The 24,815-nt window shown below is 45.9% G+C and overlaps 1 protein-coding gene across 1 annotated transcript in view; it reads left to right on the top strand.

Annotated features, from left to right (window-relative positions):
- The first annotated feature begins 4,242 nt into the window (after window positions 1-4,242).
- tmod4 (tropomodulin 4) overlaps window positions 4,243-24,815 on the top strand; it is a 52,646-nt gene continuing 32,073 nt past the window's right edge. The window contains exons 1-3 of the mRNA XM_062965086.1: window positions 4,243-4,398; window positions 22,285-22,470; window positions 23,286-23,442. Of these exons, the coding sequence (XP_062821156.1) occupies window positions 22,345-22,470; window positions 23,286-23,442 (283 nt within the window). The 5' untranslated portion in view covers window positions 4,243-4,398; window positions 22,285-22,344. The remainder of the gene's footprint in view (window positions 4,399-22,284; window positions 22,471-23,285; window positions 23,443-24,815) is intronic.

Below are 24,815 nucleotides of genomic sequence, written 5' to 3'. Positions count from 1 at the left end.
TCCAGTCCAACCCCCTGCTAAGAAGCAGGAAATCACATTCAAAGCACCCCCGACAGATGGCCATCCAGCCTCTGCTTAAAGGCCTCCAAAGAAGGAGTCTCCACCACAGCCCGGGGGGAGAGAGTTCCACTGTCAAACAGCTCTCACAGTGAGGAAGTTCTTCCTGATGTTCAGGTGGAATCTCCTTTCCTGTAGTTTGAAGCCATTGTTCCGCGTCCTAGTCTGCAGGGCAGCAGAAAACAAGCTTGCTCCCTCCTCCCTATGACTTCACGTATTTGTACATGGCTATCATGTCTCCTCTCAGCCTTCTCTTCTGCAGGCTAAACATGCCCAGCTCTTTAAGCCGCTCCTCATAGGGCTTGTTCTCCAGACCCTTAATCATTTTAGTCACCCTCCTCTGGACGCTTTCCAGCTTGTCAACATCTCCCTTCAACTGCGGTGCCCAGAATTGGACACAGTGTGATTCCAGGTGTGGTCTGACCAAGGCAGAATAGAGGGGAGCAGGACTTTCCTGGATCTAGACGCTATTCCCCTATTGATGCAGGCCAGAATCCCATTGGCTTTTTTAGCTGTCGCATCACATTGTTGGCTCATGTTTAACTTGTTGTCCACGAGGACTCCAAGGTCTTTTTCGCACACACTGCTGTCAAGCCAGGCGTCCCCCATTCTGTATCTTTGATTTCCATTTTTTCTGCCGAAGTTAAGTATCTTGCATTTGTCCCTGTTGAACTTCATTTTGTTAGTTTCGGCCCATCTCTCTAGTCTGTCAAGATCGTTTTGAATTCTGCTCCTGTCTTCTGGAGTGTTAGCTATCCCTCCCAGTTTGGTGTCGTCTGCAAACTTGAGGATCGTGCCTTCTAACCCTTCGTCTAAGTCGTTAATAAAGATGTTGAACAGAACCGGGCCCAGGACGGAGCCCTGCGGCACTCCACTTGTCACTTCTTTCCATGATGAAGACGACGCATTGGTGAGCACCCTTTGTGTTCGTTCGCTTAGCCAATTACAGATCCACCTAACCGTAGTTTTGTCTAGCCCACATTTTACTAGTTTGTTTGCCAGAAAGTCGTGGGGGATTTTGTCGAAGGCCTTACTGAAATCCAGGTAGGCTACATCCACAGCATTCCCTGTATCGACCCAACTCGTAATTTTATCGAAAAAAGAGATCAGATTAGTCTGGCATGACTTGTTTTTGGTAAATCCGTGTTGACTATTAGCAATGACTGCATCTGTTTCTAAGTGTTCGCAGACCACTTCCTTAATGATCTTTTCCAGAATCTTGCCTGGTATTGATGTGAGGCTGACCGGACGGTAATTGTTTGGGTCGTTCTTTTTTCCCTTCTTGAAGATAGGGACCACATTCGCCCTCCTCCAATCTGCTGGGACTTCTCCCGTTCTCCAAGAACTCTTGAAGATAATTGCCAGTGGTTCTGAAATAACTTCCGCTAGTTCCTTCAATACTCTTGAATGTAGCTGATCTGGCCCTGGGGACTTGAATTCGTTTAGAGCGGCCAGGTGTTCCTGGACAACTTGTTTCCCTATTTGGGGTTGGATTTCCCCCAATCCTTCGTCCATTCCATGTTGCTGAGGTTGAAGATGGCTTGCTTTTTGTGAGAAGACCGAGGCAAAGAAGGCATTAAGTAGTTCTGCCTTTTCCCTGTCCCTTGTCACCATCACCCCATCTTCTCCTTGCAGTGGCCCTATCGCCTCCTTGTTCTTCCTTTTTCTACCAACGTAAGCAAAAAAGCCTTTTTATTGTTTTTTATGTCCCTGACAAGCCTGAGCTCATTTTGCGCTTTAGCCTTGCGAACATTTTCCCTACAGGAGTTGGCTATACGTTTGAATTCTTCTTTGGTGATTTCTCCCCGTTTCCACTTCTTGTGCATGTCACTTTTGAGTCTTAGCTCAGTTAGAAGTTCTTTGGACATTTTCCCTTTTTTATGTGTTTAGATAGTGTCCCATGCACAAATAGTAAAAATATTGGAATTTTGGATTTTTGGATGGATACAGAATTTGTGGATACGGAGGACCGCCTGTCCATACACTTGAGAACTCCTTCAACCAGCGATGTCTAACTATAGAGGTGGAAGGAGGCATATATAGAGTCAGGCACACTGCTATATTTTAATGTATTTTTGGCTTTCCTTTGTTTTTGCACATTTGGCATTTGCTCCAAAGCTGAAAAAAGGAAGGTTTGTCCAATCGTTTCCCTATTTGCACACCTTGCAGATTGGAGACACTTTAGATTATGAGTCCCAGAATCCCTAAAGCTGCGATGTCATGTTTGCCTTCCATAAAAGTAACTTTTCCAAGTTAGGAAAACATCCGCCAGGGGGCAGCATCATGCTAGCTGAGAGAAATGATGCCAGTTTCTGGCCAAATCCAAGCTTTTTCGTTGCCCATTCAGGGAGCTCATCTTTTGGGCTCCAGAGCATGAACAGAGTGCCTTCTCCAAGCCAAGCGAGAACAATGAGTTGCAAGGCTGGCCATGCTCAGATGAACTTAAAAAGGTACAAAATCTCTCTCTCTCAGGGAAGCCACATTAGGCGATGGAGCAGGATCCCATGATCCCGCACATTGTGCTCGTATTCCTTTGTATGTCCAACCAAAAGGCTCACGGTGTTTCATCACGGTGTTAATGCAAATGGGCAATTCCTAGACTCGCTCAACCAGCATAGCCGCTGGTGTCTGGTTTTTAATTATCCAATTACATCTTGCAAAACTAAAACTAAATCTAAGACAAAGCACACTAAGGCTGGATGGAACTATCATAATGCAGACCGAACTTCATTACATGTTCTGTGAAGACTCCTGTAATCCAGTTCATGGCAGTTTAGCTGCATTATATGTATCTACACTGACCATATAATGCGGTTCAACTGGCATTATAATGGCAGTGCAGATGGGGCCGCAGTTGAACTGGATTTATATGAACCCACACTGTGATACAATCCAATTCAATGCAGTTCAACGGCATTATATGGCAGTGCAGACCCAGCCTAAACTAGCACCTACCTACATTAATGTACACCATCTATGCAAACAACTACTGAAACTAATATATGAGCCTCATACTCAATGTTTGCTGGTGTTTACTTATTATACTGGCCCCTCTAGACAATACTATATAGCCACACGATAGAGTGGAAGCTCCTTTGAAGGCTGGATGGCCATTTGTCAGGGGTGCTTTGATTGTGCTTTTTCTGCATGGCAGAATGGAATTGGATGACCCATGGAGTCTGTTCCAATTCTAGGATTCCATTAGTACTACTACTACTACTACTACTACTACGTACTACTACTATTAATCTGGGACTGGATGGTAATCTGTTGGGAGGGTTTTGATTGTGTTTTTCCTAAATGGCAGAAAGGTGTTGGACTGGATGGCCCATGATTCTATTATTATTATTATTATCTGGGGCTGAATGCCCGTCGGTCAGGGGTGCTTTTATTGTGCTTTTACTTCATGGCAGGGGGTTGGACGAATGGTCCATGTGGTCTTTTTCAACTCTAAGATTCTATAGTATTATTATTAACACAACGTTGTATGACACAGCAAATAAGATAGATATGCTGGATTTCGTATCACAGAATCCCAAGTCGAACACTTCCCAAGTGTTTAGGACTGTGTGATGTATTTTTGGATGATGCACACAGATCCCAGTAAGGTGGCCTTTTGCAGTTGGCATTATTATTATTATTATTATTATTATTATTATTATTATTATTGCCGCCACCACCACTACTAAGCAGGGGCTAGATGGCCATCTTTGGGAGGTCTTTAATTGTGCTTTTACTGTATGGCAGAATGAGGTTGGTCTGGATGACATTTGGGATCTCTACTTTGAAAAAACACAGTTGCTTACAAAACAAGTCCCGATATCCCTTGGAGTCGGCTAAAGATGTGCCCATGATCCGCATGCTCTGTTTACCTATCTCTGCAAGTTTGTGTTGCACCTCTGTGCATAGACGATTCTTGCTGCGGCCATCCTACATGGCAGTCATCTTTGCATGTTTTCTTTCTAATCGTCCTCAAAAAAATACAACCCGGCTTTGTCAAGGTGAAAGCTTCTCCCAGCATCATCTAGGGAGTCTCTCTGGCACAGCACCTCAATGCCAACCTGGTCCTGTTTGGGTTGGTAGTGTTCATCTGCGGCCGCTGGAGGCTCGATGGAGGCCCTGGCAGACAGTCTGCCGGGTGATTGATAACGGAGGCTGTATATGCAATCTCGCGCTCTCTCTCTCTGGTCTCCCTCCCTCCCTGCTTGTCTGCCCAGCTGGGAAGCTAAAATAATAAAATGCTGATCTCACACCCTTCGCACAGCAGCCGTGCCGCCGTTCGCCCTGCCCTCTGGGTCCACACATTGGAGGGAAGAGGCCCAGGAACACAGACCGGCAAAGGTAAAACCCTTCGACCGTTTCCTCACTTTGCTGGCCCAGCTTTGGGGTTGAGGACCAGGACCGGATGGCATGCACCAAATAGGACGGCACCGTCCGGAGTGGGCTGTTTATGTCTCTGGGATGGGAGACGCCGAGAAATTGTGGCTCCTGCGGGTTACGTTTCAGAGGGCGAACTATCTCTGAAAAGTCCCGGCAGAAGAAAACCACATAAAAATATCCATAATTTGATAGGTGACTTGATGGCACAGATCTGACCTTGATCCCTTTGCCTTCGAGACAGAAGTGAGAACTTCCAAAGGTGCCTTTTGAGACTGCTGTCCTCTGAAAAATATATCTTAGTGTGTGGATGATGGTGAAAGAAGAACCATCTCCAAAATTTGGAGAAATAGCAGGTGCCATAGGAAATAAGGAAAGGTGCCTTTTGGGAGTGCTGTTCTCAGAAAATCTGTATTAGTTTGTGGGTCATGGGAAAGACAGAAAGGATAGTGGTGCCATAGGCTCTCTTTGATAAGACACTGGATCAAAGCACTTCCCAAGCATTTCTCAGAGAACGCAATGAAACATTCATGTGGCAACCAAAAAGTCAATCAGGAGACACAGAGGACGATGGGAGTCGTCACTTAATGGGAGCAAACAGCAGATAGAGCGGGACGGATTGAGAGACAGTAGCTGCCCAGATGGATTTATTACATTATGCAAGGCGGATGCGTCGTCCAAAGGTAGCCAGGACTGAACCATTGCTGCTCAATGGAAAAGAAACCTCCCTGCGATTTGCAAACCATTAGGAAAATGTCTCCCTGCCAGAGCAATACTTGCAATCCCCTTGGACGGATTGGGTTTCTCTTGAGGATATACTGTATATACTCGAGTATAAGCCTAGTTTTTCAGCCCCTTTTTTAAGACTGAAAAAGCCCCCCTCAGCTTATACTCGGGTGAGGGTCCTGGTTGGCTTATATTTGGGTCAGCTTATACTCGAGAATCTATAGTATATTTATTATTTTTCTCTATTATTATTGGTATTATTACATTTATTATTTTTCTCTATTATTTATCTATTATTGTTGCTACTATTACATTTATTTTACTCTATTATTATTATTATTATTATTATTATTATTATTATTATTATTATTACATTTATTATTCCACTCTGATCTTATTATTATTATTGCATTTATTATTTTACTCTATTTATTATTACATGTATTATTTTCCTGTAATAATAATAATTATTATTATTATTATTATTATTATTATTATTATTATTATTCTTACATGTATTATTTTATTCTATTATTATTAAGAGGATACATAAGCACATTTACATTGAAGAAGATGAGAATAATGATTTGATCAGAGTTGGACACTCTTATCTTAAATTTGAGCTTTATGTACATATTCAAAAACATTCACCCTACTGATACCTCAATTAATGTAATTTTATTGGTATCTATTTTTATTTCTGAAATTTACCACCCTCGGCTTATACTGGAATCAATGTTTTCCCAGTTTTGTTGTGGTAAAATTAGGTGCCTTGGCTTATATTTGGGTCGGCTTATACTCGAGTATATACGGTACATGGAAGTCTAATGGAAAGCCCTACTTGGGGAGAGACCCACTGGACCGATGGGATTTTAATAAACGTTGAGCTGTGATTCAGCAGTCGTGATTCAACCGGAGGATTGGAAGCAGTGTAATTCCATCATCTCCAGATGGAATCCAGAGACGAGGTCAAGATGTGGAAAAGACATTACTGAGGAGGAGCTGGCAAGCAAAGAGAGGCTGCTGCAGTTTGCTTTTGCTTGAGCCACTGGGAAGGGCAGGAGTCCTCGCCTTCAACATGAAAAGCACTGCAGATTAATACAACCAGAGAAGTCAGCCATAGCAGAGCACTTCGTGAACCAACCTGGACACAGAATATTATTTGAGAACACAGAAATGCTTGACCCCTCTCACAACCACCATCTCAGACGACACAGAGAAGCCACTGAAATCCACAAGAATGTAGACCACTGGTTCTCAACCTGTGGAGCCCCACATGTTTTGGCCTGCAACTCCAAGAAATGGTAACAGCTGGTAAAACTGGCTGAGATTTTTGGAGTTGTAGGCCAAAACACCCGGGGACCCACAGGTTGAGAACCACTGATGTAGACAATTTCAACAGAAAGGACGAAACCATGAAAGTGAACACAATCTGGAGACCAATATTTAAAAAAAACTCAAAAATCAGAAAAATAAATGAAGAGCAACACTCAGAAAACAGACAGGAAGTGATCGATTTGCTTACACGGACCTTTAAAATCTCCTTTTGAATTCCAGCCATGAAAGGTAGCCAGAATTGGCTGAAAAGCATTCAGATATGCTTGCAAAGTGAACAGGGTTCAGTGTTGCCAAAGTGAAAACTAGATCCTATACCTTCATCGGTTACAGTTATATAGAAGTGAGAATTTCAGCAGACAGGAAACAATCAGGGCCAGCTAACACCTCCCAACAAAGGATTCCCCCAGGCAGGAAGCAGCCAGGCTTTGAAGCTGCAAGGCTATTCAATACTAAGCAAGCTGGTCAATGGCAACATTCACACTTGCCTCAAACAGACAAGGGTTCTTTCTCTCACCCTGGACATTATTCCACAGGGATATAAACCCCACTTGCCCAGTTTCCAACAGACATCTGAGGATACCTGCCATACATGCAGGCGAAATGTCAGGAGGAAATGCTTCTGGAACATGGACATACAGCTCAGAAAACTTATAGCAACCCAGAGATTCTGGCCATGAAAGCCTTTGACAACACATTAGTCCTTGTCTTGTTCTCCTCTCATCAAACCGTAAAAAGTCCCCAAAGGCTATCCAGTCCAACCTCCTTTCACAAGGTAGGAAGGCATAATTCGAGCCCTCCTGATCGATGGGCATTCAGCCTCTGTTTAAAGACTTCTAGAGAAGGCGACACAGTCGGACCCCAAGGCAGCATTTTCCACTGCTGAACCGCTCTTCCCGTCTTCCTAATGTTTAGGTGGAATCTCTTTTCCTGCAATTTGAATCCATTGCTCCATTATGTCTCCAAACCTCTGAGGATGCCTGCCATAGATGTGGGCAAAACGTCAGGAGAGAATGCTTCTGGAACATGGCCATACAGCCTGGAAAACTCACAGCAACCCAGTGATTCTGGCCATGACAACACATCCATTCAAATGTTTCAAAATGGCTGCTATGTCCCAGCTCCTTCAGTCGTTCCCCAAAGGGATTAATACCTTCCAGATCTTTGACCATTTCAGTTGCCTTTCTATGGACACCTTCCAGCTTGAATGATGGTGCCCAGAATTAGACTCACGATTATTTCAGGTAAGGTCCGACCAAAGCAGAAGAGAGCTTCTGTTCCAATATTTCCAAGCTCCCTGCTTGAACGGTGATGACATGATCATCAGCATAGATGAAACTCTCTGTCCCTTCTGGAAGTGGCTTGTCATTTGTGTAAATGTTAAACATTGATGGAGCAAGCATGCTCCCTTGAGGTAGAAGAAAATGGAGCGATGACTTCCCTCCATCTAGACCCCAAACTGCTATTGATGCAGCCTAGAATCATCAGGCTTTTTGGGCTTTTTGGGCTGCTGCATGACACTTTTGCTTTTCACTTTTGCTTTTCAGACCTTACAGTGCGCATGCGTTGTGCCCAGAGATACCATTATTGCACATGTTTTTATTGCTGCAATTTTTTAAATAGTTGCTGGTTTGGTTAATTTTTCTTGAATTTGAGCTGCAATATTTTGAATATATAGTTTATTTGAGCATGGAGACCATACCATATTGAGGCAAAGGTTGAGAACAGGACAAACTTAGTCCCTCCTAGTCTTCCTTTCTTCCTGTCTTCCTTCCTTCCTTCCTTCCTTCCTTCCTTCCTTCCTTCCTTCCTTCCTTCCTTCCTTCCTTCCTTCCTTCCTTCCGAGCCAGGCAAACATTAAACCAGGACAACTTGCCCGCAATGGTTGAGTTTCTAAACTGTTGATGGTTAGGAAATGCACAAATAAATGTTGTTTTTCCTTCTAGCCCTTCTCAGAGAAAGCCTGGCTGGGATGCCTTATTTTCTTATCTCTCTCTGCACAGCCCTACTTTTGAAGTCCCTTGTCAGGCACCAAAAGCAAAAACAAGGGATAGTTTATCCCAGGAAAGGACTGATAAAGCAGGAGGGGAACCTGCACAAAAATCTCTCTTTCAAGAGGTATCTTATGTACACTTTTGCCCCTAATGAGCTAGATTTCTCACTGCAGGGAGTTTTGGATTGTATACGACTGGGAGAGGATTTGAACTCAGATCTTTATCGAATCTTAGTCTAGCCCAGGCATGGGCAAACTTCAGCCCTCCAGGTGTTTTGGACTTCAACTCCCACCATTCCTAACAGCCTGCCTCATCTTGTAAGAGACTTGTCCCTGAGTCCATTCAGCGCATTCAAAGAGAGGAAAAAAGAATTCCCAAAAGAGTGAAAAAAAGAAAAGAAAACAAGCCTTTTATCGTTATCATAGCTATCTTGGCTTATCTAAAATTTGACCAATTGCTGGTGGTCTTCCTCACCTTCCACACCTCTTTGGCACAGGTGGTGTCTGTGACCTCACTTGTTTACTCTGAGCTTTCTTCTCTCCTCAGAACATTCTGGAGAAAAGCACCATCCCCCAAGAAGGGAGGGGCACAGGCCCTGTGTTACACATACTACTTTTGTTCATGCAAATGTTTACATGGTCTGTATAAAAGGCTGATATGATATATGCAGAGGCAAAGCTATATATGCAATTTTTTTCCTATTTTCTGGCTTATGGTCTCTTCAGTCTAACCCCATAAATTTACTCCAGCTCACTTTTCCCTTGATGAGCTAGATTTCTCTATGCGGGGAACTTTGGATTTTGAACAGTGGACAGGACTCTTTCAAGCTTTCCAGAGATGCCCTCTTGTTGTCAGAACGGACCTTTAGCACTCGACGATTTCTTTTTGGCCCATAGGACAAGCCCTAGAGAATGCAGTCCCAACAATTATAGGATCAGCTGTGACGGGTTCCTCATTCAACACCCAACTGCCCTCCCTTTTTCCTAACGTGACGGTTGCCCTTTCCGTTGGCAGCATGGAAAAATTAAGGGCTGCGTCCATTCACATCCAAAGAGAGCGTTTTAGCCGATTGAGAGGCCGATCATTGGCCCATTGCGATGATTGATTGCCAAAGTGATCCATTAATCTCCACTATATGGCCAGATCCGCAGATCCCCAAAGTGACCTTTACAGACACGCACTCCTTTTAGTGTGAGTTCAAGTCATTTCCAGCTGAAAGTAACCCTATCATTGGGTCCAATGAGAGTATGTGACTCACTCAGGATCACCCAGTGGACTTTGTGGATTCAAATCCTGATTTCCGGAGTCTTAAGGGTGCATCTACACTGTAAAATCAATGCAGTTTGACACCACTTTAACTCCTATAGCTCAATACTACGAAATCCTGGGAGCTGTGGTTTGGCTCCCAGGTTCATTCTACAGTGGAGATGCAATGCTCAAACCAATACAAGGTATTTTGTCTTGTAAAACTACAAATCACAGGATTTCATAGCACTGAGTCCTAGCAGTGAAAGAAGTGGCAGATTACATTCATTCGATAGTACAGATGCAATGCTCAAACCAATACAAGGTATTTCGCCTTGCAAAATTACAAATCCCGGGATTTGTGAGCCATGGCAGTGAAAGAGGAGCCAAACTGCATTAATTCTACAGTGTAGACGCAATGCTCGGGCCACGTTGATGAAACTGAAACACAACTACCATCTACAAAAGCGTCAGGGGGATAATGGGCAGTGCAATAGTTCAAAAGGCTAACAGACCAGAGGCAATGGAGATGTTTAATATTTACACAAATGACCAGCCACTGCCAGAAAGGACAGAGAGTTTCATCTATGCTAATGATCGTGCCATCACCGTCCAAGCAGGGAGCTTTGAAATGGTTGAATAGAAGCTCTCCGAAGATTTAGGTGCTCTTACTGCCTGTTACAGGGAAAACCAGCAGATTCCTCATCCATCTAAAATTCAGACATATGCTTTTCACCTTAAGAACATCTCCATCTCTGAGGATTATGTGGAAAGGAAACCCACTGGAGCATTGCCAACACACCAAAATACCTGGGAGTCACTCTGGACCGTACTCTGACTTACAAGAAGCACTGCTTGAGTATTAAGCAAAAAGTGGGTGCTTGACATAATCTATATATATAAAATGATAAAGTTGTTTGCGCAGTGACTATAACAACAAAACGAAACATCCCAGAAATACGAAATTTGGCAACACAATGCAAAAGGCTTGCCTCCAGGTTACAACAACACAACCACACCACAAAACCACAATCCAGACCCACAAAACTCACAACAACGCATCATGCGATAACAACACAACTAAACGCCCCAGAAATACAAAACTTGGCAACACAATGCAAAAGCCTTGCCTCCCAGTTGTAACAACACAACCACACCACAAAACCACACAGGACCCACAAAACTCACAACAACGCATCGTGACTATGACAACACAACTAAACGCCCCGTAAATACAAAACTTGGCAACACAATGCAAAAGCCTTCCCTCCAGGTTGTAACAACACAACCACACCAAAAAACCACAATTCGGACCCATAAAACTCACAACAATGCATCGTGACTATAACAACACAACTAAACGCCCCAGAAATACAAAACTTGGCACACAACTAAACGCCACAGAAATATAAAACTTAACAACACAACGCAAAAGCCTTGCCTCCCGGTTGTAACAACACAACCACACCACAAAACTACAATCCGGATCCACAAAACTCACAACAATGCATCGTGACTATAACAACACAACTAAACGTCCCAGAAATACAAAACTTGGCACACAACTAAACGCCCCAGAAATATAAAACTTGACAACACAACGCAAAAACCTTGCCTCCTGGTTGTAACAACACAACCACACCACAAAACCACAATCCGGACCCACAAAACTCACAACAATGCATTGTGACTATAACAACACAACTAAACGCCCCAGAAATACGAAACTTGGCACACAACTAAATGCCCCAGAAATACAAAACTTGACAACACAACACAAAAGCCTTTTCTCCCGGTTGTAACAACACAACTACACCACAAAACCACAATCCGGACCCACAAAACTCACAACAACGCATCGTGACTATAACACAACAAGACGCTCCAGAAATACAAAATTTGACAACACAACGCAAAAGCCTTGCCTCCCAGTTGTAAGAACACAACCACAACACAAAACCACAATCTGGACCCACAAAACTCACAACAACGCATCATGACTATAACAACACAACTAAACGCCCCAGAAATACGAAACTGGGCAACACAACACAAAAGCATTCCCTCCCGATTGTAACAACACAACCACACCACAAAACCACAATCTGGACCCACAAAACTCACAACAATGCATCGTGACTATAACAACATAACTAAACGCCCCAGAAATACAAAACTTGGCACACAACTAAACGACCCAGAAATACAAAACTTCGCAACAGAACACAAAAGCCTTGCCTCTCAGTTATAACAACACAACCACACCACAAAACCACAATCCAGACCCACAAAACTCACAACAACGCATTGTGACTATAACAAATACAACATTTGACAACACAACTCATCCACCTCCCAATCCCTACATTCACACTTGGCCTCCAAAAAAACAATTACAATAATAACAATGACAACAACAACAACAATAAGAATCAACACCATCACAGGCAAGAAAGAGCCAGGCACTGAGGCTGAGAGGCCAGTCAGTGCTACACTGGGCCTCCAAAAAACAATACAGTAGCATCTAACTTATCCAACCTTCATAATCACTACAACAACAATAATAATAAACACCTACACAGGCAAAACAAAAAAAAGACTATTGTACCACAATAAAAATATAAACCGCACTCAGCAGAATCAGACATTACAATTAACAACAAACCAAAGACAACAGGGATCTCAAGCAATTATCAATCAACACAAAAATTGAAGAAGGTAACAGACTTCAAATACTACTACTAATGTGAGTATAAAGAAGGGTGGAGGTCACAGCATCAATAAAACCTAATGTAGACTGACCAACACCACCAGACTAAGCCACAGAAACGCGTGGCCGGGCATAGCTAGTCTATATATATAAAAGACAAATGGTGTCCTCCCCTCCCACTAAACAACAAAAGTACAAGCCCCAGAACCTAGAAATTTGGCAGCACAATCCACCATCCTTGCCCCTACGTTCCAACAACAAAAAGAAAAGAAAAATAAAGTCCTAATTAGAAGGAGAGGAATATTTGTCTTCAGCCAATTGCTGCCAGTTAGAAGGCTAAGCTCTGCCCACTTGGTCTCCTAGCAACCTACTCAGGCCTCACTCTCTCTTCCACACTGCCTATAAAATACAGATTATCTTATTTGAACTGGATTATATGGCATTGTAGACTCAAGCCCCTTCCACACAGCTATATAACCCATTTATAATCTTATATTATCTGCTTTGAACTGGATTATCTTGAGTCCACACTGCCATATAATCCACTTCAGTGTGCATTTTATTCAGCTGTGTAGAAGGAGCCTCATATAATCCAGTTCTAAGCAGATAATATTATATACAGTAGAAGCTCACTTATCCAACATAATCACCCTGGCATAACATTGGATAACTGAATATGTTGGATAATAAGAAGGGATTCAGGAAAAGCCAATTAAACATCACATTCCCTCACGACCCTCTCTGCTGCCAAATTGCCATCCATGTCTATGCCAGGCATCCTCAGAGATTATGAGATCTGTTTGAAAACAGACAAGTGGGATATTTATTTTTATCTCACCAATGATATCCAGGATGGGACAACTCTTATCTGTCTGAGGCGACTGTGAATGTTCCACTTCCCCACCTTGATTGCCGTTGAATGCCCTTCCACCTTCAAGGCCTGGCTGCTTCCTGCTTCGGAGAGGAATCCTTTGTTGGGAGATGTTAGCTGGCTCTCAATACATCATGTCTGGAATTCCCTGATTGCTCAGTGCTGTTCTTTAGTTAACTGTCCTGATTTCACAGATTTTTTAAATACTGGGAGCCACATTTTGTTCATTCTAGGCAGGCAAGAACCATCCAGGCTTTGAAGCTACAAGGCTATTCAGTGCCAATTCCAACATTCACACTTGCCTAAAGCAGACAACAGTTCTTTCTTCCACCCTGGTCATTCCACAGATGGACAGGTTGCTTACCTGTAACCATGTTTCTTCGAGTGTACTCTGTGAATTCACACTAATGGAGAAGCTGCGCCTGCGCAGGTTCCGACGGAAACTCTTCCAAGCTGAAGTTCAAATTTTGGCGGTAACCACGCCCCCCTTCCCAAGGGGCATATAAGGCAGCCCCGGGCGTCCGCTCTCCAGTTCCTACGCCGCCAAGGCAACGTGAAAGGGAGAGGTTTGCCAGAGGGGAAGGAAGGGCGGGTTTGTGTGAATTCACAGAGTACACTCGAAGAAACATGGTTACAGGTAAGCAACCTGTCCTTTTTCTTCGTGTACTCTGTGAATGCATACTAATGGAGACTGACACGCTAAGGTGGGACAAGGCAAACTCGACAACCAGTGAATGTCCAAACATAAGTTTATTAGGACACATTGAGATAACAGTCCCAAGAGACCAGTGCAATAAGTTGTCCGAAAGGACCAGTGCAATGTCAGCATGAGCATAGTATAAGAAACGGGACATATTAGGAAATACTGAATAAACGTAATAGAAACACAGAAATTGAGTACAGTGCATATGAACGCTCTCCCAAGGGAAGAGGGGAAACATCACATAACTTGACACACCCATCAGGGTCAATAAAGTGTTACAGAGCAACTGCCCAACACAATCAGGGAAAAACATGTCCCCAGAGGTATAGGTATGGGGAGAAAAACTGGCCCCATAACTTGAAGGAGAGGTATAGAGAGTCACCTGCGGGTGAGTATAGGGAGAAGAAGGCCGTTTGAGAGTCAGGATAGGCAAGATGAGAGTACTGATCTTGCGAAGGCCGAGTCTTTTAGGGCTTTGTTGTCTAGCCTGTAGTGAGAGACAAACGTAAGTGGGTTCGACCAGATTGCCGCTTTACAAATGGAGTCGAGCGGGATACCCCTGAGGAAGGCGGTCGAAGCCGAGAGGCCCCTCGTTGATCTCGGACGGATGGATGGAGGGGGAGGGCGTTTGGCCAGCTCGTAAGCCAACTCAATGGCCTGAGCAATCCAATGGGACAACCTTTGGGAGGAGATGGGATTACCCAACTTGTCCGGGGCATAGGCGACAAAGAGTCTCTGAGTCTTACGGATGCCCCTGGTACGGTCCTTGTAGAAGAGGAGCGCCCTGCGAACGTCGAGAAGGTGCAGTTTTCCCTCGAGAGGAGAGGAGGGATTAGAGAAGAAAGCTGGTAGAACAATGTCTTGATTGAGGTGGAAAGCTGACACCACCTTAGGGAGAAAGGTAATGTCCGGGCGAAGGACAGCACGGTCGTGGTGGAAACGTAGATATGGCTCGTCGACCCTGAGAGCAGCAAGCTCGGATGGCCGTCGTGCCGAAGTGATTGCCACTAGAAAGGCTAGTTTCCACGAAAGCAAGCGGAGATCAGTTGAGGCCAGTGGTTCGAAGGGAGCAGATGTGAGTTGAGAGAGTACAAGTTCGAGGTTCCAGCCCGGCGTAGGCGGTAGCGACGGTGGGCAGATGTTGTTGTAGCCTCGGAGAAATGTTTTGATCAGGTGGTGAGAGAAGAGAGACGGCTGACCATGGCGTTGAAAAGACCAGGAAAGGGCTGCGAGGTAAGCCTTAATAGAAGCGAGAGAGAGTTTTCTCTCGACGAGAGTCATAAGGAAGTCGAGGACCACTGATACCGAGGTTGGAAAGGAGTCGATATTACGGGATCGAAGGAAGGCGTGAAAGCGAGAAAGTTTGTAGGTATAAGCTTTGGTTGTAGCCGGCTTATGGGCTGCCCGAAGAACATCCTGGAGGTTTTGTGGAAGGGAGGTTAGGTAAGAATCTTCCACGCAGTGAGATGAAGAGAAGGAAGGTCCGGGTGAAGAATTTGACCGTCCTCTTTCGAGAGAAGGTGCGGCGAGGGAGGCAGAGGGCGAAACGTTCCTCTGGAGAGACGAAAAGGGCTGGATACCACGGCTGGCGGGGCCAGGCCGGAGCTATGAGAATCGCTGTGACCGAGATCGAGAGGAGTCTTTCGAGGACTTTCGGTATGAGGGGAATAGGGGGAAAAAGATAAAGCATCTCCGCTGACCAGTCCAGCAGAAAAGCGTCCCCTAGGCAGCCGGGAAAGGAGTTCGGGGGAAGCCTCGCTCCGTAGCGGGGTAGTTGAGCGTTCTGGGGGGAGGCAAAAAGGTCCAGAGTAGGTCGCCCCCAGTCGAGGAACAGATTGTGGAGGATCTCGGGATTGAGCTTCCACTCGTGGGAGGACGATGTCATCCTGCTGAGGGCATCTGCCAAGTCGTTTTGGGCACCCGGAAGGTGAATCGCGGAGACCTGGACGTCGTGGGCTATGCACCAAAGCCAGAGGCGGGAGGAGAGGTGCATCAACTTTCTCGAACCGTACCGTCCTGTTTGTTGATGTAGAATACTGCTACCAGATTGTCCGATTGAATGAGGATGGATTTGTGGCAGATGAGGCAGGAGAAAGCTTTCAGGGCTTTGAGGATGGCGAGAAGCTCGAGAAAGTTTATGTGGTTGGTCTTCTCGGATGGGGACCAAAGATCTTGGACCGTCAGGCCGTTCATGTGGGCTCCCCAAGCGTAGGTGGAGGAGTCCGTGGTTATGGTTATTGAAGGTAGGGTTGGATGAAATGGAAGACCCCTGCATACGTTCCGGTGAGACGTCCACCATGAGAGGGATTGGCGAACGCTTGACGGTATCGACAGGTACTTTGAGTTGTGGTGATAGAGCGGCTTGAAGGTGTCTATAAACCACCTTTGTAGAACCCGGAGACGCAGCCTGGCGAAGGGGGTCGTGAGAACCGTGGAGGCCATGTGGCCTAAGAGGACTTGAACGGCACGGGCTCGGACCCTCCGGGCGGATCGACATAGGGCGATCTGGTGGCGGAGAGCTAGGAATCTGTCGAGCGGTAACGAGACAGTCTGTGTGACGGAGTCGAAGAGAGCTCCGATGAATCGAATTTTGGTCGACGGGGAGAGATTTGACTTCTCGGCATTGAGTTGAAGGCCGAGAGAGTTTAGGAGACGCAGCGTGAAGGAGACGTGGCTTTCGAGAAGTACAGGGTCGGGCCCGACCAGAAGCCAGTCGTCCAGATAAGGAAAGACCGTGATGCCATGCAGCCTGAGGTGGGCCGCTACGGCGGCGACAACTTTGGTAAAGACCCTTGGAGCCGTGACTAGGCCGAAGGGTAAAACGGTAAATTGGTAGGTTTGGACGAGGACTTTGAAACAGAGGAAACGTCTGTGAGCCTCCCGTATCGCTACGTGGAAGTAAGCGTCTCGTAAGTCTATGGAGGCAAAGTAGTCTCCCAGCTGCAGCATCGGGAGAATAGAGGCAATAGAGACCATTCTGAATTTGGAAGGGCGAATGAAGATATTGAGGGCCCTTAGGTCTAGAATGGGGCGTAGCCCGCCCCCCCTCTTCGGGACCGTAAAGTACCTGGAGAAGAAACTTTGCGGGTCCAGTTCGGGAGGAGAGGGACGGATGGCCCCTTTGGCCAGGAGGGCATCGATTTCGGCCAGTATTTCTGGAGAAGGAGTTGAAGAGAGAATGTGACCTGTAGGTGGGAGCTCTGTGAACTCTAAGGCGTAGCCCTCTTGGACAATGCGAAGAACCCAAGCATCTGAAGTGATGGACTCCCATTGATTGTAAAAGGGGGCCAGGCGGTCGGCGAAGGCACAGGAGCGTCGAGGCAGCGTGGGTTCTACATCGGTAGCGGACGAGGAGCTTTGGCAAAAAAGGATGGCGTCAGGTACGCCGGTGAGCCTGTGGAGGAGCGGGAGTGGTTCGACCCCGTTGCTTTTGCGGATGAGGCCCCCGACGGGGTTGGTGATGGCTTTGATTGCTCGAGCCCGAGGGGCGCTTGAAAGATTGGTGCCGGAAGGATTGTGGCGGGAAGCGACGGAAGCGATGAGGGAACCAGCGGGTACGCTGTGGCTGCGGTTGGTCGCCACATTTGGACGCAAGAATTTTAAAGTCATTATTGGACTTGAGTTTGTCATCGGTACCGGAATTAAATAGTCCAAGTGCATCAAAGGGGAGGTCCTCAATGACCTGTCTGGAGGATGAGGAGAGACCTGACGACCTCAGCCAGGCGTGGCGACGGATGGCGATCGCGTGGGCAATCATCTTGCCCGCCGTGTCCCCGGTATGTTTCGCCATCTGGATTTGGTGGTGGGCGAGCGAGTCAGCCTCCTGTTGGAGGGTGGTAAGAACGGAGCGGTCTTCGTCCGACAGTTTAGCGAAGAAGGGTTGCGCCTTCTCCCAGATAATCTGCTGGTAGGCACCCATGCAGGCTCCATAGTTTGCCATCCGGCAAAGTAAAAGGGCTCCGGAGTAAAGCTTTCGACCCACAGCGTCGAAGCGCTTCCCTTCTCTGTTGGCCGGAGTGTTCGACTGACGACCTGAGGATTGGGAGGCCTTGACGACCAGGGAGTTGGGGTCGGGGTGGTGTTTCAGCCACTCCAAGGTATCGTCGTCGGTACGGTACCAAGTCTCGATCCTCTTCGAGGTCGGGGGTATGGAGGAAGGGGTTTTCCAGGAGGCCTGGATAACGTCCAAGAGATAAGGCAGGAAAGGGAGTAGCGTGGCCGGCGGAGCTTGGGCCTGCACCCTTTTGAAAACTGGATCAGACACTGCTTTGGAAGTCTGCTTGATCTCCAAACCCAGGGCGTCGGCCATTCTGACCATTTGATCAGAGAAAGCACGAATATTGTCAGTAGGAGAAGGCGGGTCCGCCTCATACGCATCGTGAGGAGGAGAGAGGTCGAGTCCGAGAGAGACTACCGAAGCCGAGAGGACAGAGTCTGGGCGGTCAATGTCAACATCTTCCTCCTCAGCCCCTTGGGGGGACTGAGGGGGAGAAGAAAGCACAGTCTCGGGGGGAGGCATGGCCTCACGGGAAGAGACGGCCGGGAGCCGAGGGTCTTTAGAGGCTGAGGCCTGGGCTGCTCGAGCCAGGCGAGCCGTTTGTCTGCCACGCTCCGGTGTCGAGGTGGGAGGGAAGAGCTGTTGGCGCGATGAGTGAAGCGGTGCAAGAGGCTCCGGCACTGGCACCCTGACCACCGTTTGGGTAGAGTGGTGGGGTGAGTCCTGCAGCTCCCCGTCAGACAGGGGGTGCAAAGGAGATTGAGAAACATCTCTAGGCCTCTGGGCTGGCACAATCGGAGAAGACCTTCTCGAGGAGGTTGCCGAGGAGGACGGCGGGTCCCTCCTTGAGGAAGCCGAAGAAGAGGAGCGCTGAGTCAGCCGTTTTTTTGTCGGCGGTTGCTTGAATGCAACCCTCAAGGATTTGCCTGGTGTTGGAGGAACCACAGCTGAGTCAGATTGCGCTCGACGAGACTCCTCGTGAGCCCTCTTAAAGGCTATTTTGATAGCAGAGGAGGACGGAGGGGAGCCGATACGAGAGCGGATCGAGGTCACCAGAGAGCTCGACGTCGAGGAAGGCCCCACCTTTCCGGAGCGGGTCGACACGGTAGCCGTCATCACAGTACACGGTGGCTTGACCGGTTTAGCGGCCCTGGAGGTCCTAGACGCCCTGGACGAGACCGAGGAGGCTTTAGCTGTCGGAGCCTTAGCTGTTGGCGCCGACATTGCTCTCAGAGCTGAAGACGACGACGTACCCGACGTCGACGGAGTCGGTTCTGGCGCGAGAGATCTTTCGTAGAGCGCCGCTCTGAACCTAGCGGCTCTGTTCTTTCTGGCCTGAGCCGTGAGAGCTAGGCAGAAGCGGCAGGTACCGACCACATGAGCCTCGCCAAGACAGAAGAGACACTTGGCGTGGCCGTCGGAATCAGGAATTTTAGCAGCGCACTGCGTGCAGCGTTTGAAACGAGTAGTAGACATGCGAAGAGTCCGAAGTGAACCTTGCGGCGGAAAAAAAGGAACTGGAGAGCGGACGCCCGGCGCTGCCTTATATGCCCCTTGGGAAGGGGGGCGTGGTTACCGCCAAAATTTGAACTTCAGCTTGGAAGAGTTTCCGTCGGAACCTGCGCAGGCGCAGCTTCTCCATTAGTGTGCATTCACAGAGTACACGAAGAAAAAATATAAACCCCACTTCCTTTCGTTACAACACATTTCACAACCTCTGAGGATGCCTGCCATACATGTAGGTAAAACATCAGGGGAGAATACATTTGAAACATGACCACGCAGACCACAGAACTCAGAGCAACTCAATACAAAGAGAAACAAAAATACTAAAATAAATACAAAAAAACAAATAAAAAATAATACAATTAAAAAACATAAATAAAAATAATATAATCAAATAATAAAATATAATACATATAAATAATAAAATAAAATAATAAAAACACAAATAATAACAAAAGAATAAAAAATAAAATAAATAAAAATAATACAATAAATAAAAAACACTAAACAATAATTAAAAACACTAAAAATTAATACAATAAAATACTACAATAACAGAAAATAACTAAAAATAATACACGAAAATAATAAAATATAATAAATAAAAAAGATAAGTTACAATAAAATTATTTTTAAAATACAAATAACGTCAAATAAAAATTCCACAAACAATTTTTAACCAATACCACCAACACTTTGCCACAGCAACGCATGGCAGGCACAGCTAGTATCATATAAAGGCTGACTGGCATCATAACCTGACACAGTGAAGACATCTGCCCTTGCGCTTTGCTACTCTGCTTCTGAATACACATGCCCAGTGTGGAATACATCTCACCACGTTAAGACAATGGATGTGACCCTTAATGAGACATACTGCATCATCACAGGATGTCTACGCCCCATACCGCTGGAGAAATTATATTATTTAGCTGCTGTTGTACTACCTGACATCTGTTGGGAAGTAGCAGCTTGTAATAAAAGCACCAAGGCATTGACATCTCCGGCCCATCCTCTGTTCAGGTATTAGCCAGAATGCCAATGCCTTAAATCAGGGGTCCCCAAACTAAGGCCCGGGGGGCCACATGCAGCCCATCGAAGCCATTTATCCGGCCCTCCTCCTCCTCCCACCGAGGAAGGTGTGTGCAGCCTGGTGCACGCCTTCCAAAGCTTTGCTTGTTTATAATGGTATTTTAATTATTATTTAATTAATTATTAAGAGCTGCTTTGCTAGTGCTTTTGGTACACAAAGGCAGAAGGGGTCTGGACTAAATGGCCCAAGGGGTCTCTTCCAACCTTCTTTATTATTATTATTATTATTATTATTATTATTATTATTATTATTGACAGGACACAGTATGACACAGCAAACGAGATCTATATGCTGGTTTTCGTATCACAAAATCACAAGTCAAACACTTCTCAAGCATTTAGGACTTATTATTATTATTATTGCTCGGTGGCCATCTGTCAGGGGTGCTTTGCTTGTGCTTTTGGTGCGCAAAAGCAAACGAGATCTATATGCTGGTTTTCGTATCACAAAATCACAAGTCGAACACTTCCCAAGCATTTAGGACTTATTATTATTATTATTGCTCGGTGGCCATCTGTCAGGGGTGCTTTGCTTGTGCTTTTCGTGCGCAAAAGCAAAAGAGGGTTGGACTAAATGGCCCAAGGGGTCTCTTCCAACGCTCTTTATTATTTTTATTATGATGATTATTATTATTAACATTAAGGCTGTATTTGTTCCCATTTTGTTTTGTTTTTTTACTTCAAAATAAGATATGTGCAGTGTGCATGGGAATTTGTTCATAGTTTTTAAAAAAAAACTATAGTCAGGCCCTCCAACGGTCTGAGGGACCGTAAACTGGCCCCCTGTTTAAATTTTTTGGGGACCCCTGCCTTAAATCAAGAAATAGCTTCCTAAGATCCACAGAGATACACCTCAGCAAGCGAGAGTCCAAAAGTGGCAGGCTAAAATCTGTAACCTCAATCAGTGGTGGATAGCAGTTGAGAGTCTCCCTCCTGGACACACAGAAGACAGGGCGACTTGGAAGGCACTGAACAGCCTTAAAAACATGGCTATGTGCTCGGGCTTTTAACGAATAAAAGACAAAGACGACCCAGACTGATCTATGGATAAAGCACGAGGATATTGGATGAACGGATTTTAACCATATGTTTTATATTATTTAACTATTTGTAATAGATTTTATATGCTGTTTGTTTTAATGATGTGTCGGCATTGAATTGTTGCCAATTGAGTCCCTTCGGGTGAGAAGGGCGGGATAGAAATATTGGAAATAAAATAAAATAAATAAACAGACTGCACTCTGGCACCATGAGATGCAGAGCCAACCTTAAGAAATGGGGCTACAAAGTGGAGTCCATGACATGCGAGTGTGGAGAAGGCCAAACCACAGACCACCTACTACAATGCAACCTGAGTCCTGCCACAAGCACAATGGAGGACCTTCTCACAGCAACACCAGAGGCACTCCAAGTGGACAGCTTCTGGTCAAAGGACATTTAGTATAATGCCAAGTTTTTAACTTTGTAGTTTTTCTATACAACTGTATTCTCAATTTGCTTCTGACACGATAGATAAATGAATACTTCCCTTGATGTAGATACTCTTCTATCAGTGCAACTTAGAATCGCATTGGCCTTTTTGGCTGCCGAATCACGCTTATGGCCTATTAAGACTCCCAGATTCCTTTCCCATGGACTGTTATTTAATCCGGGTCTCTTTCTACCTTCCAGCCCAGTTTCGTCCTCTTGGTCTACACTGCAGGGGCGACGCCGCCCTCCCCTCCGCCACCCATGTCGACTTCTTACCAGAAAGAGCTGGAGAAATATCGAGACATCGATGAAGACAAGATCCTGAAGGAGCTCTCGCCGGAGGAGTTGGCCCAACTCGATCTGGAGCTGCAAGAAATGGATCCGGAAGTGAGATGTGGTTCTGGATTCAGTTGGAGGGAGGACGATGGGTTCGAAATGAAATACTATCCCAGGTTATTTGCTTTGAACTGGATTACAGTAGAGTCTCACTTATCCAAGATTCGCTTATCCAAGCTTCTGGATTATCCAAGCCATTTTTGTAGTCAATGTTTTCAATATATCGTGATATTTTGGTGCTAAATTCATAAATACAGTAATTACAACATAACATTACTGCGTATTGAACTACTTTTTCTATCAAATTTGGTGTATAACATGATGTTTGGGTGCTTAATTTGTAAAATCATAACCTAATTTGATGTTTAATAGGCTTTTCCTTAATCCCTCGTTATTATCCAAGATATTCGCTTATCCAAGGTTCTGCTGGCCCATTTAGCTTGGATAAGTGAGACTCTACTGTATATGATCCTTCGTTGTCATATGATCTGGGCTAAGAAGATAATCTGGAATCAGATCCTGGGTTATAAGGACAGTGTTAGTCTACTGTATGTAAAATCATCATTCATATTAAGCAAGATTTGCCATCATGTACAGTTGACATACGCAAACCACCATTCATAGAATCCTAGAGATGCAAGAGATCCCCAATGGTCATCCTGGGCCGAAATGGTCACCCTTTCGGCCCAGGAAAGAAGTCACAATCAAAGCCCTCCTAACAGATGGCCATCCAGTCACTGAATCACAGAATCTAGAGCTGTTAGAGACCCCAAGGGCCATTCAGGCCCTTCTGCTAAGTAGGAAGACACTATTGAAGCCCTCTCGACAGATCACCACTCACTAGCATTTTGTGTCCTATTTCCTAGAATGTGATGCTCCCTGTGGGGCTCCGGCAGCGAGACCAGACCAAGAAGAGCCCCACAGGGCCCTTAGACCGCGATGCCTTAATGCAACACCTGGAGAAGCAGGCCTTGGAGGTCAAAGAGAGAGAAGACCTGGTGCCTTTTACGGGGGAGAAGAAAGGTAAGGGAGAACCGAGGATTTCCTTCCATTGTTGCTGTAACATGTGCTAGTGGGTGTTGGCCACAGAATCCCAGAGACCCCAAGGGCCATCCAATCCGACCCCCTTTTGCCAGGTAGGAAGGCACCATCAAAGCTCACTCGACAGATGGCCATCTGGCCTTCACCAGAGAAGTAGATGGATAGATAGATAGGATCATAGAATCCTAAAGTTGGAAGGGATCCCAAGGATTATCCAGTCCAGCTCGCTTTGACAGGAAGGCATAATCCAATCCCTCCTGACAGATGGCCATCCAACCTCTATTTAAAGACATCCAGATAGATAGAGAAAAAGATAGGATAATGGAATCCGAAAGTTGGAAGGAATCCCAAGTGCCATCCAGTCCAACCCTCTTCTGCTAGACAGGTAGGCACAATCAAAGCCCTCTCAACAGATGGCCATCCAGCCTCTATCTGAAGACATCCAGAGAAGTAGAAAGATAGAATTCTAAAGTTGGAAAGGAGCACAAGGGCCATCCAGACCAACCCTCTTCTGTCAGGCAGGAAGGCACTCAGAGTCAAGGTTTGCAGCATCCCGACAAGATCAAACATGGAATCCTAAAGTTAGAAGGGACCCCTAAAGGCCATCCAGTCCAACCCTCATTCTGTCATTCAGGAAGACACCATCAAAACTCTCCTGACATATGGCCAGCCAGCCATCCAGTCTACTGGACTCCAAGGCATCACATTGTATTGCCATCATGAAGTTCTTTCTAATGTTTAGGTGGAATCTCTTTTCCTGGAATTTGAACCCATGGCTCCATTGTGTCCCTGTCTCCAGAGCATCCTTTGAGATATTTCAACATAGCTGTCATGTCCCCTTCTCAGCCTTCTTTTCTCCAAGCTAAACCTACCCAGTTCCCTAAATCGCTCCTCATAGGGCTTGACTTTCAAATCTTCTGTGGAGGTTATGAAGCAGTGGCAGAATGGCTATCTGGCAGGAGGGCTTTGATGGTGTCTTCCTAAATGACAGAACAGAGTTGGACTGGATGGCCTTTAGGGGTCCCTTCCAATCCTAGGATTCTATGTTTGGCGTGCCAATCAGATTTCCGAGTCTTGTCGGGATGCTGCAAACCTTGACCCCGAGTGACGAGAAATCCTGCCCCGAGTCAGGACATCTGAGCTACCACCGGGCTGTTTTGAATTCTCCAAGCTAAATATAAACCTTCCTCTCCGTCTCACCCCAACTCCTGGCCTTGCACGCACACACAGGGGCAGCTTGCCTCAACACAAGGCTTGCCTCAAGGGCTGTGCCTGCGTCGCTCTGCACATGCCTCCAGCATCTCTTGCTCCCTTGCGAAAGGGTGTCTGTGGCATTCCAAATCGGGAGATTTCAT

Source organism: Anolis carolinensis, unplaced genomic scaffold, assembly GCF_035594765.1.
Source record: "Anolis carolinensis isolate JA03-04 unplaced genomic scaffold, rAnoCar3.1.pri scaffold_14, whole genome shotgun sequence".
Lineage (NCBI taxonomy): Eukaryota > Metazoa > Chordata > Lepidosauria > Squamata > Dactyloidae > Anolis > Anolis carolinensis.
This window is presented reverse-complemented; position numbering and strand designations above follow the sequence as displayed.